Below are 17672 nucleotides of genomic sequence, written 5' to 3' on the forward strand. Positions count from 1 at the left end.
TCCACTGTGCCATACAAATGTTGGCTGCCTGATAGATACATTTCATGCTGGCCCAAGGGAAAGAAGAACTCAAAATTTGTACGGCCTGAGGCTGCAAAGTTAGCGCGTATAAACGACATTATATACATTTATAAATAATTTAATTATAATTATATTCCTGAATTTCTTACGAAGTTATTGGCCGTCGCGATGTTGGCAATGACGACGAGTCCGAGGACGACAAGGAAGCTTCGGGCGAACATGCTTACGAGTTCTGTACGACTGTGACAGTTTGAAGTTCACCGATGCAGTGTTTAAGCTTTTTATATGTCTTGAGTCATAAAGAGTATATTCGAGTACAGTTGTGAGAAAGTTTATCTTCAGAGATAATGCGATGATACTTTATCGAGGGAATCACAAGAATCGAGAAAATCCCCGGCACTATCTTGTGTTGTTTAGATTTCTGTAAACCACTTATTGACGTCGCTTCGAAGTAAGGAAAGTTACAATGCTTTGAAAAATAAGAACGACAAATTATAGTGTTTTAGTATACAATGAACCTGTTTATTTCGTAGTGAAGGAATACATTTTTTTTATAAATTATCGAAAATAGTATTTTTCTTTAAAAAAATATTAAATGAATTTTATGAGTAAAATTTGCTCAGCTAGTGGTGTCCGTGCATTTTCATGGCATATTCGATAGAACGATGCGTTAACCGACGACGCACCTTCCCTTGTTTTCTTTGAGAAATGCCTTCTGCAAGCCAAAGTAAAATATTAGTTTAATAGCCATTAAGAGAATATCACATATCGAAAGTAATATTGCATAATCTAGCTCTTACCGCGCACTCGATAAGGGCTTTGCTGTTGGGCCAGTACTTCTTGCACTTTTCAGCGGCTTCCGTTAAACAGTGACTCGCTGCCCACTTGATTACCTTCCCAATGATTTGTATGATCTTCGATATTTTTTCCTGCAATGGAAAGTCGGTTATTGAAGCGTTATATTAATAGTACATACATGAGAAATTTATATCGAATAATCCTATTCTATTTTTCGTTAATGATGAATATTTGCATTCGTATAATATACTAATTTAAAATTTCAATTGCTATGGATTTTCATGTATCGATAAACCGTTTAATCAATTCATTTTTCATTCTTACATTATTTAATTTTTCAATAAAAAATCTAAAAACTTACGGGTAGCGCATCCGACTCGTCCACCTCGACGTTCGCCGCAACAACAGCGGCGACCAGCATGAGGCCGAAAAGTATCAGAAACTTGTGAGAGAACATCTTGTTTACTATTTATTATTTCGCGCATAAAATACAATAAACTTTTGCTGCAGCTGATGCTCTCCATCTGAGCAGTTCACGTATTTATATATCGACGATATTCGGCATAAACGTCAGATTAATTACATCGATTCGATTTGGCATCGCGTTCGTACAATCATGGTTTCGATGTCGATGCGATCATCTCACAGAAGTCCTACAGATGACATTGACAAGATTACGGATTTGATCTTTGTTCTTGATCTTTGTGAACAGATGCTGCGTTATACTAGTGTAGCTGAGTTTTGAATCTTAGTTTTGAAGTAGATTTAGAACCGATTTAGAAAAGTATGCGCATCGCAACTATTATACGTATTATTATTATACCAAGAGAAACTATAAGTGTGTCTGGTAGGGGGGCGACGACGTAATGTATATATTATTTTACTCGATTCGTATGACTTATTTAACATTCAGTGCTCTTATCGAATAAAATACTCATTGACTTTCAATCTGCGTATTAAAGAAATGAGATGGAACAATAAGCTTATTTTTATTCGAAAAAGCATTTCTATGCCTACAAGTGTTCATTTAACGTTTGCAAAATTGTCAGACTTTAGAATTATTTATTAATTTTTCAACGATACATTAAATAATTTTATCGATCAGCATTTATTTCATGCGCCAATCTTTTATTTACAAATTGAGATTTTTCAATAATGATTAATGAAACTCGTGAGATTGATCGCCAGATTTTTTTCTGATATTTCATCGAATACGTCAGCATCTGTTGCGTAAATTTTAAAGAATGAAAAAATACAGCTAATATTACAAAATAATAAAAAGGTAAATTCAAAAGTGGGAGGATAACCCTGGAGATCCAGGGTTACTAAATTTTAATTTTCCTTCTTATTATTTTGTATACAATATGGAGAGGAATCCAGATACTTATACAGCTAATATTATTTACTTTAGCTTTATAATCCTCGATTAAGATTATTATAAAAAATTTGATGATTGCTTATCACCTAAAAATCGTTATGCCAAAGAATCTTCAATTATGTAACACGACGGCATATGTTAGACAACTATTGGATCACGTATCGAGTACACAGTCTTTATACAAGAAATTTTTTTATAATGTTTTTTTTTTTGTATATCTTAAAAGAAAATAAAGCACGACCAATTAGATTTTTCAACAAATATTTTGGATGGTTATTTATCATCTTTTGTTTTATATAATATTTATCTTGAACATAATATGTATTAATTTAAATAAGACAGTGATAAGTTAAAACCAAAAATTTAGGAGAGGTTGTATTCAATCAAGGTTTTAGTCTTAGAAAAAGCATTTTATTAAGTTTTACTTGTACATATTCACGAAAATTATAAACAATATCTTACAAAAACTAAATTTAAGAGGTATCATACAAAATTATCTTATTGTAATAGTTAGAATATTATAAGAGAATACTATCCATCGGTTCAACCGACGACGCAACGTCCCTTGTTTGCTGCCAACCAGTGGCCCTGAAACAAAAACCAATTGCTCATTAAAAATGATGCCATATAGGGGGTACAATTTAATGAAAAAAAACTCGATCCAACTTACTCCGCACTTGACGAGCTCTCCTGGGTGCTTCCAGTTCTGTTTGCAGGCATTGGCGGCTTGTTCGAGGCAGTGTTTGGCGGCCCACGCAAAAGCACGGGCTAGGATTCGGACGGCGGCTGCCAGAAGCTGCAAAGAATACGTATTGTTGTACTCGATGAAATTCAATCTCATATAGCGTTTAAACTTTTTCGGAGAATTGTAATCTATAGTCGATTAGTTCCAACTGAGAATAGACGTCTTCAAATTTAAAAACTTATAATTTTCGAAACTCTATCGTATATAATACTTACGGGGTTGTCCTCCTCGGCGCCGTGTGAAACTTCGTTCTGGGGAACCTCTGACTCCTCGGCGGAGCGTGCGCTCACTCCGCTGGCGATGGCGACGAACAGCACGAGGCCACAGAGGGTCAAAAAGTGTTTCGGGAACATCTTGTCCTGCTTCGCTTTCTTCGACTGACGGAGTTATAGAGAGACTTTAAAAGTGTGATCTAGTGCTAGTGCGGGGGCCGAGTATTTATAGTACTGGCTGACCGGAAGCCACTCGATAGATTGTATTATCGCCAAATTGGACGATCACAATTGATCTATTCGTGCTAATTTGGTCTCAACTTGTCGATTGAGGAAATCCGCGATTCGTAGCAAAATCAATGAGCGAAAATTAAAACTAATTAGCAAAAGAATTAGTATTTTTTTCAAGGATTCTGAATACAACCACTACTAAGAAACACTAGGATACTGCTATAGTCGCTAACGTTATTAATTCTTATTGCGATATATTGAGCCAGATAATATGAGGAAAAAACTCATGGCAAATAAGCGAGGCGTGGAACTTTACATTGATACTTGATCATAATCATTTCTTGAAGTCATGCTTATTTTTTTGAGACTTATCGAAGATCTCATCCAAAAATAAAATTATTCGTCAAAAACGCCGAATTATATATGCGGTACATCACGAAGATTATACTTTTGGAATATCATACAACATAAAATGTTCCTTGTCAGATGACGTTGGTGGCCCTGAAAAGGGCCGATTGTTTGAAGGGTCAAAGGTAATAAAAGGAATTAGGCACGTTCTCCACGGATACGTCTGGCCAGCTGGATGTCCTTGGGCATGATGGTGACGCGCTTGGCGTGGATGGCGCAGAGGTTGGTGTCCTCGAAGAGGCCGACCAGGTAGGCCTCGCTGGCCTCCTGCAGGGCCATCACGGCCGAGCTCTGAAAGCGCAGGTCGGTCTTGAAGTCCTGGGCGATCTCGCGCACGAGCCGCTGGAAGGGCAGCTTGCGGATGAGCAGCTCCGTGCTCTTCTGGTAGCGACGGATCTCGCGGAGGGCGACGGTTCCGGGCCTGTAGCGGTGGGGCTTCTTCACTCCGCCGGTGGCCGGGGCGCTCTTGCGAGCGGCCTTGGTCGCCAGCTGCTTGCGCGGGGCCTTGCCTCCCGTGGACTTGCGAGCGGTCTGCTTGGTACGAGCCATTGCAAGTATACAGCGGAGATTCGTGACGTTCCAACCGACGAGACGAGAATGAGGGGCCAACCTCTGCGCGGCAATACTTATAGCCGCGAACAGCCGCGCGGGAACCGATGGGTCTGGTTTGTGAAGGGGGAAGGGGAAACCGTTTTGGAGCCGATAAAAAGGGCCCGTTCGCCAGGGGAGAGCATCAGTTCGCTGTTCGCACTCGACTCGACAGCACTTCTACTCTCTCGTAAGCCAAGATGACCGGACGTGGAAAGGGAGGAAAGGGTCTGGGAAAGGGAGGCGCCAAGCGGCATCGCAAGGTCCTGCGAGACAACATCCAGGGCATCACCAAGCCCGCCATCCGCCGCCTGGCCAGACGCGGTGGTGTCAAGCGCATCTCCGGTCTGATCTACGAGGAGACTCGCGGAGTCCTCAAGGTCTTCCTTGAGAACGTCATCCGGGACGCCGTGACCTACACCGAGCACGCCAAGAGGAAGACCGTCACCGCCATGGACGTCGTCTACGCCCTCAAGAGGCAGGGCCGCACCCTCTACGGATTCGGCGGTTAAATCGCCTCGCTCTCCCTCCTCGCCGTCTTTAAAACAATCGGCCCTTTTCAGGGCCACCAAATTTTTTAACGTTGGAATATATCTATATCTGATGAATCTTCTAGCTTTTTGCGGAAGCTTTGTAGTGATGATAGAAAATTAAGTTTCATAAATCTAAATTAGAACATTTCTTTTGAGGCTTTCGGAGATTAAATGTATTTTTGGTATTTTACAAATATTAACATTATCGCCTCGTTCGCAGGTGGCGAATCGTATTCGTCGCATAATCACTTATGCAAATAGCTTTTCAGTTATCAATCAATTATACTCTGTATAATTTTACAGATCTACATCGTTGCAACGCATGTACTCTGAATAAAAAAAAGTGCGCAATCGAGTATCATTTATCTATTAGTATTGAAAACTACATCCTATTAATGACAATGAAATATTTAAAAAATGTTATTGTACATTATTTTTTGCGCGTCCTTTGAATTATATTGGAAAGCAATATAGTAACAGTCGTAATAAAAAGTGCCACTGACTGCTAGGGCGTTCAATTCTCCAGCGACCACTAGCACAACTCAAAATTTGTCTCGAAAACCAGTACAACTCAAAAATTAACCCGCGATTTAAGTACCTTGAGTTGCTTTACTTTTTGCGATACATGCGCGAGTTATGCTAGTCCAACTTGCTTCAAATATGTAGCTTTCGTTCGGAGCGACGAGTTACAGAAATAGGAATAAACGCAACATCATATTAATGAAAAATTGAGTTGATGTTTAAGAATAAAGCTAATTAAATTATTGATAAATAATTTGTGAGTACGTTAAAAAATGTTTTGTGGCCCTAAAAAGGGCCGATTGTATATGCTGGGTATTCGTGATAATTGAAAAAATTATTTGGAGCTGGTGTATTTGGTGACAGCCTTGGTGCCCTCGCTGACGGCGTGCTTGGCGAGTTCACCGGGGAGCAGGAGCCTGACGGCGGTCTGGATCTCCCGAGAGGTGATGGTCGATCTCTTGTTGTAGTGAGCCAGACGGGAAGCCTCAGCAGCGATGCGCTCGAAGATGTCGTTGACGAAGCTGTTCATGATGCTCATGGCCTTGCTCGAGACACCGGTGTCGGGATGGACTTGCTTCAGCACTTTGTAGATGTAGATGGCGTAGCTCTCCTTCCTGCGCTTCTTGTGCTTCTTCTTGTCACCCTTGGTGATGTTCTTCACGGCTTTGCCGGCCTTCTTGACCGCCTTTCCACTAGCCTTCGGTGCCATAGCGTAAGAGTTGTACTTCGACTGTATTCGGGATACACGTTCGAGAAACGAATGATGCCCTGCCTACTCGGCGACTCCCTTTTAAGCGATTCGGAGCAGCTGCGCCGAGCGAACAGCTGCTCTCCCCTGCATTTCGGAGCTCGAAGCAGCTGCACTGCCCCCTCTGTTCTCGTCGGCGTTTCGGAGCAGATCAGACCGCGCAGCTGCCGATGGTTCGGCGCAGCTCTTCCGAAGCGTATTTAAAGGCTGCGCGCGAGGCTTGGGAGCATCATTTCGTCTGGTCTCGTTCGCGGACCAAGTTCTTCTGTACACTTCGCTTCAAAACCCACACTCGCATCATCATGTCCGGACGCGGCAAAGGTGGTGGCAAAGTCAAGGGAAAGTCAAAGACCCGCTCCAACAGGGCTGGACTCCAGTTCCCCGTCGGTCGTATCCACCGACTGCTGAGGAAGGGCAACTACGCCGAGCGAGTAGGTGCCGGTGCTCCGGTTTACCTGGCCGCCGTCATGGAGTACCTGGCCGCTGAGGTCCTCGAGTTGGCCGGCAACGCCGCTCGCGACAACAAGAAGACGAGAATCATTCCCCGTCACCTCCAGCTTGCCATCCGCAACGACGAGGAGCTGAACAAACTGCTCTCGGGAGTCACCATCGCTCAGGGAGGTGTTCTGCCCAACATTCAGGCGGTTCTCCTGCCCAAGAAGACCGAGAAGAGTTCTTAAATCCTCCCCCCCCCCCCCGCAGTATACCCCTAAACATTTTACAAATAATCGGCCCTTTTCAGGGCCACCAAAGATTTCAAACGTACTGGAATAACTATATATGCTATTTTATTTGATTATTTTCACAGTATAATAAACGAGTATAGATTCATGTAGAAGAACGATACTGATGTATTGTGCCGAGGTCCCCTTATACTACACTATAGTTGTCCCCCACAGTTTACACGACAGTGGCCTATACTACACTGTACTGTGCCCCGAAATTTATCTTCCCGCGCGGCTATGTGAGCGCGCTTCTGTACAAAGTCTATATTCGTTGGTATAACGATGCCATTACAGTCTTAACGGAGATATCGCTGAAGTAAAGATTATTAATAGAGCGCGATCAGCAACTTTCATTTCAGGGCAACAAATTGTTTGTTCAAATACTCAAATCTACGCAGTTCAACACTCACTCATGTAACTACAATTTATCACCGCGCTTGCAGATTTTACCGCATTTCTTTTAAACGCGTCGCTGCTCTCCGAAGTTCCTTTTCGCAGCTGCAGTTTATTCTCTCTCTCTCTCTCTCCCCTTCTGTCTTACCTTAGGCCCGCTGCTTGTGCTCCCCTAGCTTTCACCTCACTTGCTTTCTTTCTGTACACTGAGGAACCGTTAACTTTAGAGCGTTCAAATAGATTAAAAAAAAAATTTCATGCTACAACTCTGCAACAGCTTTTTTCTTGTTCTACAGTACGTTAAAAACATTAAAAAAGTAGTCCTGCAGAATCTGTCCCCCAGCACACCGTTTTCTAAACCATTCAAATTATACGAAAAATAGACGTTGTTCAACAGCATGCACTTAAGTCAGAGGGCGCAAACCGAAAATCCAAATATAACTAAAATCATTATACAAAGCTTCCGCAAAAAGCTAGAAGATTCATCAGATATAGACATATTCCAACGTTAAAAAATTTGGTGGCCCTGAAAAGGGCCGATTGTTTTAAAGACGGCGAGGAGGGAGAGCGAGGCGATTTAACCGCCGAATCCGTAGAGGGTGCGGCCCTGCCTCTTGAGGGCGTAGACGACGTCCATGGCGGTGACGGTCTTCCTCTTGGCGTGCTCGGTGTAGGTCACGGCGTCCCGGATGACGTTCTCAAGGAAGACCTTGAGGACTCCGCGAGTCTCCTCGTAGATCAGACCGGAGATGCGCTTGACACCACCGCGTCTGGCCAGGCGGCGGATGGCGGGCTTGGTGATGCCCTGGATGTTGTCTCGCAGGACCTTGCGATGCCGCTTGGCGCCTCCCTTTCCCAGACCCTTTCCTCCCTTTCCACGTCCGGTCATCTTGGCTTACGAGAGAGTAGAAGTGCTGTCGAGTCGAGTGCGAACAGCGAACTGATGCTCTCCCCTGGCGAACGGGCCCTTTTTATGGGCTCCAAAACGGTTTCCCCTTCCCCCTTCACAAACCAGACCCATCGGTTCCCGCGCGGCTGTTCGCGGCTATAAGTATTGCCGCGCAGAGGTTGGCCCCTCATTCTTGTCTCGTCGGTTGGAACGTCACGAATCTCCGCTGTATACTTGCAATGGCTCGTACCAAGCAGACCGCTCGCAAGTCCACGGGAGGCAAGGCCCCGCGCAAGCAGCTGGCGACCAAGGCCGCTCGCAAGAGCGCCCCGGCCACCGGCGGAGTGAAGAAGCCCCACCGCTACAGGCCCGGAACCGTCGCCCTCCGCGAGATCCGTCGCTACCAGAAGAGCACGGAGCTGCTCATCCGCAAGCTGCCCTTCCAGCGGCTCGTGCGCGAGATCGCCCAGGACTTCAAGACCGACCTGCGCTTCCAGAGCTCGGCCGTGATGGCCCTGCAGGAGGCCAGCGAGGCCTACCTGGTCGGCCTCTTCGAGGACACCAACCTCTGCGCCATCCACGCCAAGCGCGTCACCATCATGCCCAAGGACATCCAGCTGGCGAGACGTATCCGTGGAGAACGTGCCTAATTCCTTTTATTACCTTTGACCCTTTCAAATAATCGGCCCTTTTCAGGGCCACAAAAATATTTAACAAGGAACAATATCAAAGTTTGTTATAGTAAAAATATAAATCAACCCCAAAAAATTTGATTTACGAATCATATTAAATATCAATTTAATCAAATTTAATTGTTGGTGTCAGCATCCTGCTATGACTTTTTTCGTAAAATACCATGTTTCTCAAAGTACCTACATATATTTGATCTAGGAGCATCAAAATTCATTTTTTCGTGGCATACTTTCAACCGGTGGACGTCCTTGATTAGTTTTTAAGTGTATACGGCATCAACAGTGTACTCAGTATAATGTTTGAGTCCCAAAGCTTCATAATATACAAGCTGCTAAAGAAATGGTTAAATATGGGTGTATCGACCACTTAATCCATTCTGTTTCATTTAACATAAGTTTAAAAATTGAAATATATAGCAGCTTGGTTTCAATCCCAGAATTGTTTAACATCTGAGGGATGAAAACTGAATCGCTGATGCGTATCTGAGAAGATATAGGTATAGGTATTGGTATTAAATATATAGTTTTATCCACGTAAAAGTATTTTAGTGGCCCTGAAAAGGGCCGTTTGGTTAAATAATCAATATGTGCGATGGGCCTTGAAAAAGGCCGGTTTTGTAAATTTATTTTTTCGCTGCGGCCTTGGGTTTGGCAGCCTTGGTTGCCGCGGTCTTCTTGGGCTTGGGTGCCTTGGGCTTGCCGGCAGCCGGAGCTTTCCCGGTCTTCTTGGCCTTCGCCGGAGATTTGGCGGTCTTGGCGGGTTTGGCAGCTTTGGGTTTCGCAGCGGCTTTGGTCTTCTTGGCTGCTGCGGCTGGTTTCTTCGCTGCTTTCTTCTCACCAGCTGGCTTCTTGGCAGCTGGCTTCTTGACAGCGGCCTTCTTCTCGCCGGCCGGTTTCTTCGCCGCTGGCTTCTTAGCGACGGGCTTTTTGACGACCTTTTTCTCACCCTCGGCTTTGCCGGCAAGTTTGAAGCTGCCAGCAGCACCGGAGCCTTTGGTCTGCACTATGGTCTTCTTCTCGACAGCGGACTTGAGGAACTTCTTGATGAAGGTCGACTGCTTGTCGATGTCGCACTTGTAGGTGGCGGCGATGTACTTCTTTATGGCCTGAAGGGACGATCCCTTCTTGTCCTTCAAAGCGGTGATGGCAGCCAGGACCATCTCGGCCGCTGGAGGATGAGTCCTGGGCTTCGCTGGTTTCTTGGCAGCTGCGGTCTTCTTGGCAGCGGGGGCTTTCTTAGGCGCGGCTGCCGCTGGTGCAGCCGATGACGTCTCTGCTACTGCGTCGCTCATGATGATGCTGTATGGGCTTCTCGATGTGACTTCGGTAACGGTAGGATAGACAGTAATGCTGCAGTGCCAGTCGGCTCTCGTCTTATTTCACGAGCGCGGACGTCGCAGAGAGCCCGGTCCACTTGCGCTCGCGTGGATCCTTTCTCAGGCATCTGATTTTTACCATACTTTCGACTTTGTCGATTAATTTGCGCATTGTAAACAATTCGTTAACGCGTTGCGAGCGTTTTAAAATGTAGCGAATGAGTTGAAGTTTCATGTGTAATCGCTGATAGTTTTGTTAATGTTAATGTAAAGAAGTGTACGAAGAATATTTGGAGCGGTATTTTTTACGAATAGTGACTTTGTCATACATAATTAACCATAACTCTTTAAATAATCAAGTTATGGATATTTTATGAAAACTAGACGAAAACGTAATCATCGATTTATTAATAAACGTAAAAATGGTTTGCCACTGTGGACTAATATTGCAGCAATCAACGGTTTTTGTTTGAAGAAGACCAAACAATCAGCAATCTCGTATATTAAGGATATAGTCCTTGATATACGCGCGCATATCGGGTATATTTTGTTTGTAAAATTATCTCGCACTAACAACAAGAGCCTTTAGCAATAAAAGATTTATTTTCAATAACATAATTTTATAAGCATGTGACGAAAAAATGTACTGAACTGAGCAGTAAAATCACTTGGTAGGATAGGGGCGAAATCGAAAGTTTTAGCCTATGCATTTCCAAATTTGGTATGACTATAATTCTAATTTGGTGAAACTAGGATATAAAAATGAAAAATTTATATAAAGTAAATATGAACAAATTTTATTAAAAGTAAATCAATATAGATAAATCATTATTTCTGCCAAAACATCTGAATTAAAGTAATATGATACATTTATCAGCTCAACCGACGACGCAACGTCCCTTGTTTGCTGCCAACCAGTGGCCCTGGAACAAAAACCAATTGCTCATTAAAAATGATGCCATATAGGGGGTACAATTTAATGAAAAAAATCTCGGTCCAACTTACTCCGCACTTGACGAGCTCTCCTGGGTGCTTCCAGTGCTGTTTGCAGGCATTGGCGGCTTGTTCGAGGCAGTGTTTGGCGGCCCACGCAAAAGCACGGGCTAGGATTCGGACGGCGGCTGCCAGAAGCTGCAAAGAATACGTATTGTTATACTCGATGAAATTCAATCTCATATAGCGTTTAAACTTTTTCGGAGAATTGTAATCTGTAGTCGATTAGTTCCAACTGAGAATAGACGTCTTCAAATTTAAAAACTAATAATTTTCGAAACTCTATCGTATATAATACTTACGGGGTTGTCCTCCTCGGCGCCGTGTGAAACTTCGTTCTGGGGAACCTCTGACTCCTCGGCGGAGCGTGCGCTCACTCCGCTGACGATGGCGACGAACAGCACGAAGCCACAGAGGGTCAAAAAGTGTTTCGGGAACATCTTGTCCTGCTTCGCTTTCTTCGACTGACGGAGTTATAGAGAGACTTTGAAAGTGTGATCTAGTGCTAGTGCGGGGGCCGAGTATTTATAGTACTGGCTGACCAGAAGCCACTCGATAGATTGTATTATCGCGAAATTCGACGATCACGATTGATCTATTCGAGTTATTCGGTTTGCACTCGTCGAATTGATAAATCCACGATTTGCAGCAGTAAATGACTTTTTCCTACTTTTGTTGGATCGCATAGTAATTCTGAAAGGAAAATTTCAACCTTGTGAATTTACGATTTCTTAATAATTATTGTTAGTAGATGCAAATTTTATTTGATCTTCTAACGAAGAAATTATCTTTCGAATCATATCCAATTCACAACATGAATATGCGAGGTTTTGTTAAATTAATTCAACGCTTAAAATTAATTAACTATACCTATTTGTATTATTAGTAGGCTATATATACGTATATATGTATAATCCTCCTCTCTTAAAAAATGATGGCCTTTGTTGTGAAGCATTTAATACGTGATTCTGATTGGTTGCCTAGGCAACGAGGTCAGAACCGTGCTTTAAATTCATAACCCTCAAAACAGTCATAACTCATAACCCTGGTAGAAATGTTTAAGGTGTTTAAAATGAAATGTGGAAACCTTGATAACAGATAAAATATATGTAATATAACTAGCAAGAAATTTTAGTAAAAATTAATCATTACCAAGAGTGTGTAGTATTACAACATGTGTATTGAAAAGTGGCACCCCAATAACCCTATTTGAAGTAGTAATAAAGTGTATGAATATTATTTAGTTTTTTTTTTAAATGTCAGTGAGAAGTTCAATTAAAAGAATAAAGAGTTTGAAGATATACTGTGTCTCTGTACCCAAAGTCGCCCTCGGTGAGGTTTGAGAGGTGAATTTAAAGAAAAGTTCAGTATCCGAGTCAGTAAGTTTAAGTCTATCATTATACAATGCTCTTTGAATTGTAAAAAGGCTACTAGACATGTTACCTAGAAATATGTAACCTAGATGATTCTGATTTAACTGTTTTTGTTCATATTTTCACATCCAGGCTCATGCGAATTTTTTAATTGAGTAGATCAAATTTTATTTATAGCCAGTTACGCAGAAACTACTATCTCTAGCACATTGTATTTCTGGTTTCTATTATATTTTTACATGGAGAAAGTGATGTTTTGGCTTTTTTTGTCAAGGTTTTAGGTAATTAGAATTTCAACTTTTAATAGTTGTGAGAGATTTTGAGACCGATAGCTGTTTTTCTATTTTTGCATTTATTCTCATTCAAAAATTAAGAGGTCTAGAGAGCTCATATTTTGCATATAGATTTCTTTTGTGATCCTGGAAAGATATTTAAAGTTGAATCGACCTTAACTGAAAAACTTCTGATTTCGACTCCGACACTGATATGAATGCAAACTCATGCTATACGACTAAATAATTATCATGGGTGTTGTAGTCGAACACAAATGTATTTCAGTTAACGTTGATTCAACTTTAAATATCTTTCCAGGATCACAAAAGAAATCTATATGCAAAATATGAGCTTTCTAGACCTGTTAGTTTTCGAATGAGAAAAAATGCAAAAATGGAGAAACAGGTATCGGTCTCAAAATCTCTCACAACTGTTAAAAGTCAAAATTCTAATTAATGCCTTGACAAAAAAGCTAAAATACTTATCACTTTCTTCATGTAAAAATACATTGGAAACCAGACATACAATGTGCTAGAGATGGTAGTTTCTGTGTAACTGTCTACAAGCAAAATTACATACGCTAAATTAAGAAATTCATATGGACCTCGATGTGAAAATATGAATGAAAACAGTTAAATCATCATCATGTATGTTACGTGTTTTCTAGGTAGCACAGTAAGTATCTGTGTAAAATTTCAGTTGTATAGCTTTTTTATAATGCAAATAAAAGGCATTGTAATGATAGACAAACCCACTGACTCTTATACTGAACTTTTCTTCAAATTCACTATTCAAACCAATGATGACGACATTGAGCATTATTAATATATTTATTAAAAAATAGTTTTGAGGGATGTAGTAACATGTTACATGCTTATAAAATATTAGCAGATGTTAGTGTACCGCCCAACACTTATAATAGATTTTCTACCAGTGTTATTAGACAGAGATAGAATCAAGAGCGCGCGAAGCGCGCCTTCATTCTTAGTGTATATAAAAATGTGGGTATGTGTTTCGTGGAAGCCGTGAACTCATGAATAACCATACCACGGAGAAGATCCCTGCACTTCTTTGATACGTATAATTTGTAAAATAATCAATAAATATTCTTATTTTTATTCATGAATCCTAATTAAATTTGTTAGGGAATACCCAGCAGCGATAAGTGATAACATCTGCGCTAACGTTATTACTTCATATTGATTTACAAGTAAGATAATATAAGGAAAAAGTGACGGATATTTTCTAGTGCGTAGAAGTAGATGTAGATATGATTGATCCTAATCGTGTCATAACAATTTGTCTATAAGCCCTCATCTAAAAAAAAGCTGACAAACTAATTAGCCGTTGAATTATTATCCTCATTCAAGCAGAGAGTGAAATTTTATTTATTCATCAAACGGGCAAACGTCGAATAGCCCTTCTTACAATGAGGAAGCAAAATACAAAATAATATGCTGGCACATATACAGTCTCTAAGGTTTCGACTTGAGGTTCGACTTAGGGTTCTTTGCCTTGAAACGAAATCTATTATAAAGGGTAGTTCAATTTTTTTTACATTATGATGCATCTATATAAAAACATCATTTTTTAGTAAACAATATAGATGGGCATGTATACATACATGTATATTTCACAGTATATTTTTTTATCGATTTGCCTAAAAAAGTAACAGAAATATATTCACACCAGTACGAGATGGTACACATTGTTGCGGCTGCAGTTTAAGTCACCTCAAGTACTGCTAAAGCTTCGCAGCACCGCAAAGAAAGAGAATGCGCTCTTTACCATCTGCGAACATCCAGCATTAAAACGATACATCCATCGGGGATTTCATTCGTTAAAACTTACCGCACCGAAAGTCTGAATGGAGAGTTTGATAAACCCACCGGCGGTCAGTTGAATCGGTTTCTGGGCTCTCATCATAATGAAGTACAGTATCCGATTGATCCTTTCTCGGTGACTCGACGCCATTGGTTGCAAGCTCGCGAAGTAGGCGGCTTTTCCTATAGCTTCGCTCTTTCAAGATATTCAATCAAGCACGCAATCAATATCTGATCTGCCTGTATACGCGTCTGATTAAAATAAGAATATCTCACTTCTATGATGAGGAACTCGGGAGCCCACTGGCAGGTGAAGAATTGAAAGAGATTGAGGGACAGTATCGCCCCGAATTTGAATTTGTTTTCGTCGTTCTGTTGAATGCAAAAATATTTTATAGCATATAAAACCATAAAGATCGTTGACGTATACCTCTAGAAGCTTGATACCCGTGATGGACATGTTGTAGATAGTACAGAAACAGGCGAAGAGAAAAAGCGTCCGCGTCATCCGGTCCACCTCCTCGCAGAAACTGTTATAGTTGACAATAACTTTCAAGATTCATTAAAGGAAAAAGAAAATCGATCAACACTCACATCATGATCTGTTGATGAAAATGCGCGCATCCGACGACGAGCCTGAAACTCGTCTCACCAGCCAGGATCGCGTCATCCTCATTTTCTGCGAGACTCAACAACCGGTTCCTGAGCGATCGCAGATATCCACAGGCCATCATGATCAGATACAGCGAGACCGTTTCTATGCTGGCGATGACGAAGGATATCGTCGTGCACACCACAGCCTGCAGTGCGTACACGGCACTGAACATCGGATCCTCCTGGACGTCCACGTAGAACCTGAACGGCAAGACCTTTCTCTCGGTGCCGATGACTTCCAGTGGTGGCAGTCTGACAAAACAGGCCGTCCCGATAAACAGCATGACGACAAGTATCGAGTTGATCAACATGAAGTTCCTGAAAAAGTAAGCCTTGCGTTCGAACTGTCGCACGATAACGTCCTCACCAGATCTGAGGTAGCTCCAGAGTCTCTTGCAGGACTCGACGAGGGCGCAGAGCTGCTCGCGTTTGGCGCACAGCACGATGTACCGCAGACAGACACCCTCGACGACCATCTGCTCGCAGATGTAGTCGATCTCGAACTCGCGACGACTTATCATACGGTACCCGTAGCCTGTCCACATCGTGTTGTAGATGAATATGCAGATGTGGCCATAGAGCTGGAGCAGACGACTGTAGGGATGATGAAAGCTTCGGTTATCCAGTGGCAAGAACGCAGCCATCCGCAGGAAGGTCAAGTGCGACGAGGAGATGGACAGGAAGGTGAAGCTCTCGATCTTCTTTTCGATCAACATTGTGCACGTCGTTGCTGCTCGAAAAAGATGATACAGGAGACTGTATACTCGTCGGTGGTTTGCTTCTCACTGACAACGCGCGAGCGCCTTGAGCTTTTTACGAGCTTTAAATATTTCAAGCGAGCAAAAAATATTCTAACCGGGGAGAAGCCGATAAAGCTCGAGCGAATATTTAGGAGCGTAGGGTTACTACCCTTTAACGGCGCTTTCATTTTTCATGAAGAATATATGCGTGCTCGCGGCGCAGTTGGTATCTTGTTGCTGGGCTGCGTTCGCCAGTCGTGTCGCGGAGTTGCTCAGTGTCGGACATGGACCGTTTTGGCTGCTTCGAGAATTTTCATTATTATTCGTTTTACTTCGCTAGGTTCATTCTCATTTTACACATAAGACGTATGTGTGTATAAAATATAAGAGATGTATCTCAACGACGAATCAAAACGCACGCGAGGAAGCATTCAACAAAGACATAAAGTGTGAATAGCGCTATTTATAGGAGATCCGATTAAACTCGAATGAATCGCATTTGCGGTTCAAAAGTATTTAAAAACACGCGATTGTTGGACCTAACTGTGTGGATAAAAAGTAAACTCAGTAAGTAATCGGGTACAAATCGACTGAGTTTATAAGGTGTATGCATCTGATGATATCGTTGTCGCTTGATAGTACCGTAAGACTTGTGCTCAAACCAGCTTTTTTTCTCGAAATCAGCAATCATACACTTTACTTGGTTAATAGCTTCTACACAAACTAAAACTTCTTCTTTGAAAATACGATTTTCTTTTAACAAAAATCAAACCATCTTTTAGGTTCCTTCAAATTATCAGAGATTTCGTAGGGGATATGACTGGCAAGACCTTTCAGCTCTTCCAAAAACGTTCAACTGATGTATGGCAGCAACCACGGCAATTTCATTAAACACGAATTTCTGTATCAACAGTGAGTACCTATTCTTACCGCATTAATTTACGAGAAATGTGTGATTGAATGAAAACTATAATGTACCTTGCGTTGCATCTATCTCGATAAATCTCTCAAGAAAGACTTGAATAATTTGTTATCAATATTAATGTTCAAGTTTATTTCCGTTAAGAAGACTCTCGTCGCAGCTGGCAAAAAACGCTCTAAACATAGGCTCATTTTACTCCAAGCCTCTTCTCGTTACAAGCAAGACGTAGCTACTAATTGAAAATTAATTTCTAGTTGAGCCCTCTGTTTTGCCGCATCGGTGCACCGAACGATGCTCTTCAAAAATTCAACGTCTGGTTTCCGCGGCTTTATACAACGTCGCGAAAAAAAAATTATGTAAGTACGTCGGATGTATACCAAAGAACACGTAAGCGCGCCTGCGATGTTTATTCTCAGATCTAGAGGGTCGTTGCACCTTTTTTCCCGTATACGCATCAAACGACGCCCTTCAAAAATTCAACGTCTTGTTTCCGCGGCTCTACAGCGTTGCAAAAAAACAAATAATGAGCCTAGGTACATAGTATCCACCTACAGAGAACACGTAAGCGCGCCTCGAAATATAGGCTGACCCATCGTTTATTCACGATTGCGCGAAGGTTCGTTAACCGTCCGAGCTGTTTAAAGTTTTTGTGTAATCGATAAATGAGAAATTCGTTTGTGTGCGCACTGTGCACA

General features: G+C 42.0%; 8 protein-coding genes across 9 annotated transcripts in view; 2 read left to right on the forward strand and 6 right to left on the reverse strand.

The window, feature by feature from the left end:
• LOC100679554 overlaps positions 1–17076 on the forward strand; it is a 28751-nt gene extending 11675 nt beyond the window's left edge. The window contains exon 10 of the mRNA XM_032598154.1: positions 16838–17076. The gene's annotated coding sequence lies outside the window, so the exon portion shown is untranslated. The remainder of the gene's footprint in view (positions 1–16837) is intronic.
• Positions 2587–3369, reverse strand: LOC107982222. Its single transcript, XM_016990308.2, has 3 exons — positions 3158–3369; positions 2868–2993; positions 2587–2785 (listed from the first exon to the last, which is right to left on the reverse strand). The coding sequence occupies exons 1-3, from the start codon at positions 3293–3295 to the stop codon at positions 2741–2743; spliced, it is 309 nt and encodes a 102-aa protein (XP_016845797.1). The 5' UTR covers positions 3296–3369; the 3' UTR covers positions 2587–2740.
• LOC100114061 (histone H3) lies at positions 3882–4458 on the reverse strand. Its single transcript, XM_031922284.1, has one exon. It carries the CDS (start codon positions 4340–4342, stop codon positions 3932–3934), a length of 411 nt encoding a protein of 136 aa, XP_031778144.1. The 5' UTR covers positions 4343–4458; the 3' UTR covers positions 3882–3931.
• On the forward strand, positions 4450–8872 carry LOC100114096 (histone H3). Its single transcript, XM_001599541.4, has 3 exons — positions 4450–4867; positions 6763–6808; positions 8427–8872. Exons 1-3 carry the CDS (start codon positions 4582–4584, stop codon positions 8839–8841), a joined length of 747 nt encoding a protein of 248 aa, XP_001599591.2. The 5' UTR covers positions 4450–4581; the 3' UTR covers positions 8842–8872.
• LOC100114134 (histone H4) lies at positions 6020–8201 on the reverse strand. The gene is made up of 2 exons (XM_001599421.3): positions 7885–8201; positions 6020–6208 (listed from the first exon to the last, which is right to left on the reverse strand). The coding sequence occupies exons 1-2, from the start codon at positions 8189–8191 to the stop codon at positions 6129–6131; spliced, it is 387 nt and encodes a 128-aa protein (XP_001599471.2). The 5' UTR covers positions 8192–8201; the 3' UTR covers positions 6020–6128.
• Positions 9463–10278, reverse strand: LOC100678670 (histone H1-like). Its single transcript, XM_003427781.2, has one exon. The coding sequence runs from the start codon at positions 10173–10175 to the stop codon at positions 9507–9509; it is 669 nt and encodes a 222-aa protein (XP_003427829.1). The 5' UTR covers positions 10176–10278; the 3' UTR covers positions 9463–9506.
• Positions 10981–11698, reverse strand: LOC100678638. The gene is made up of 3 exons (XM_016990307.2): positions 11495–11698; positions 11205–11330; positions 10981–11122 (listed from the first exon to the last, which is right to left on the reverse strand). The coding sequence occupies exons 1-3, from the start codon at positions 11630–11632 to the stop codon at positions 11078–11080; spliced, it is 309 nt and encodes a 102-aa protein (XP_016845796.1). The 5' UTR covers positions 11633–11698; the 3' UTR covers positions 10981–11077.
• On the reverse strand, positions 14179–16842 carry Or229 (odorant receptor 229). Of its 2 annotated transcripts, none has more exons than XM_031921666.2 (5): positions 15256–16842; positions 15092–15191; positions 14938–15033; positions 14695–14857; positions 14179–14629 (listed from the first exon to the last, which is right to left on the reverse strand). In XM_031921666.2, exons 1-5 carry the CDS (start codon positions 16029–16031, stop codon positions 14583–14585), a joined length of 1182 nt encoding a protein of 393 aa, XP_031777526.1. In that variant the 5' UTR covers positions 16032–16842; the 3' UTR covers positions 14179–14582. The 2 variants fall into 2 exon arrangements, with proteins under 2 accessions (XP_031777526.1, NP_001177588.1); NM_001190659.1 differs by having other exon boundaries at positions 14573–14629; positions 14690–14857; positions 15256–16031.
• Positions 17077–17672: the final 596 nt, after the last annotated feature.

This window comes from Nasonia vitripennis, chromosome 1, assembly GCF_009193385.2.
Source record: "Nasonia vitripennis strain AsymCx chromosome 1, Nvit_psr_1.1, whole genome shotgun sequence".
NCBI classification, from domain to species: Eukaryota; Metazoa; Arthropoda; class Insecta; order Hymenoptera; family Pteromalidae; genus Nasonia; species Nasonia vitripennis.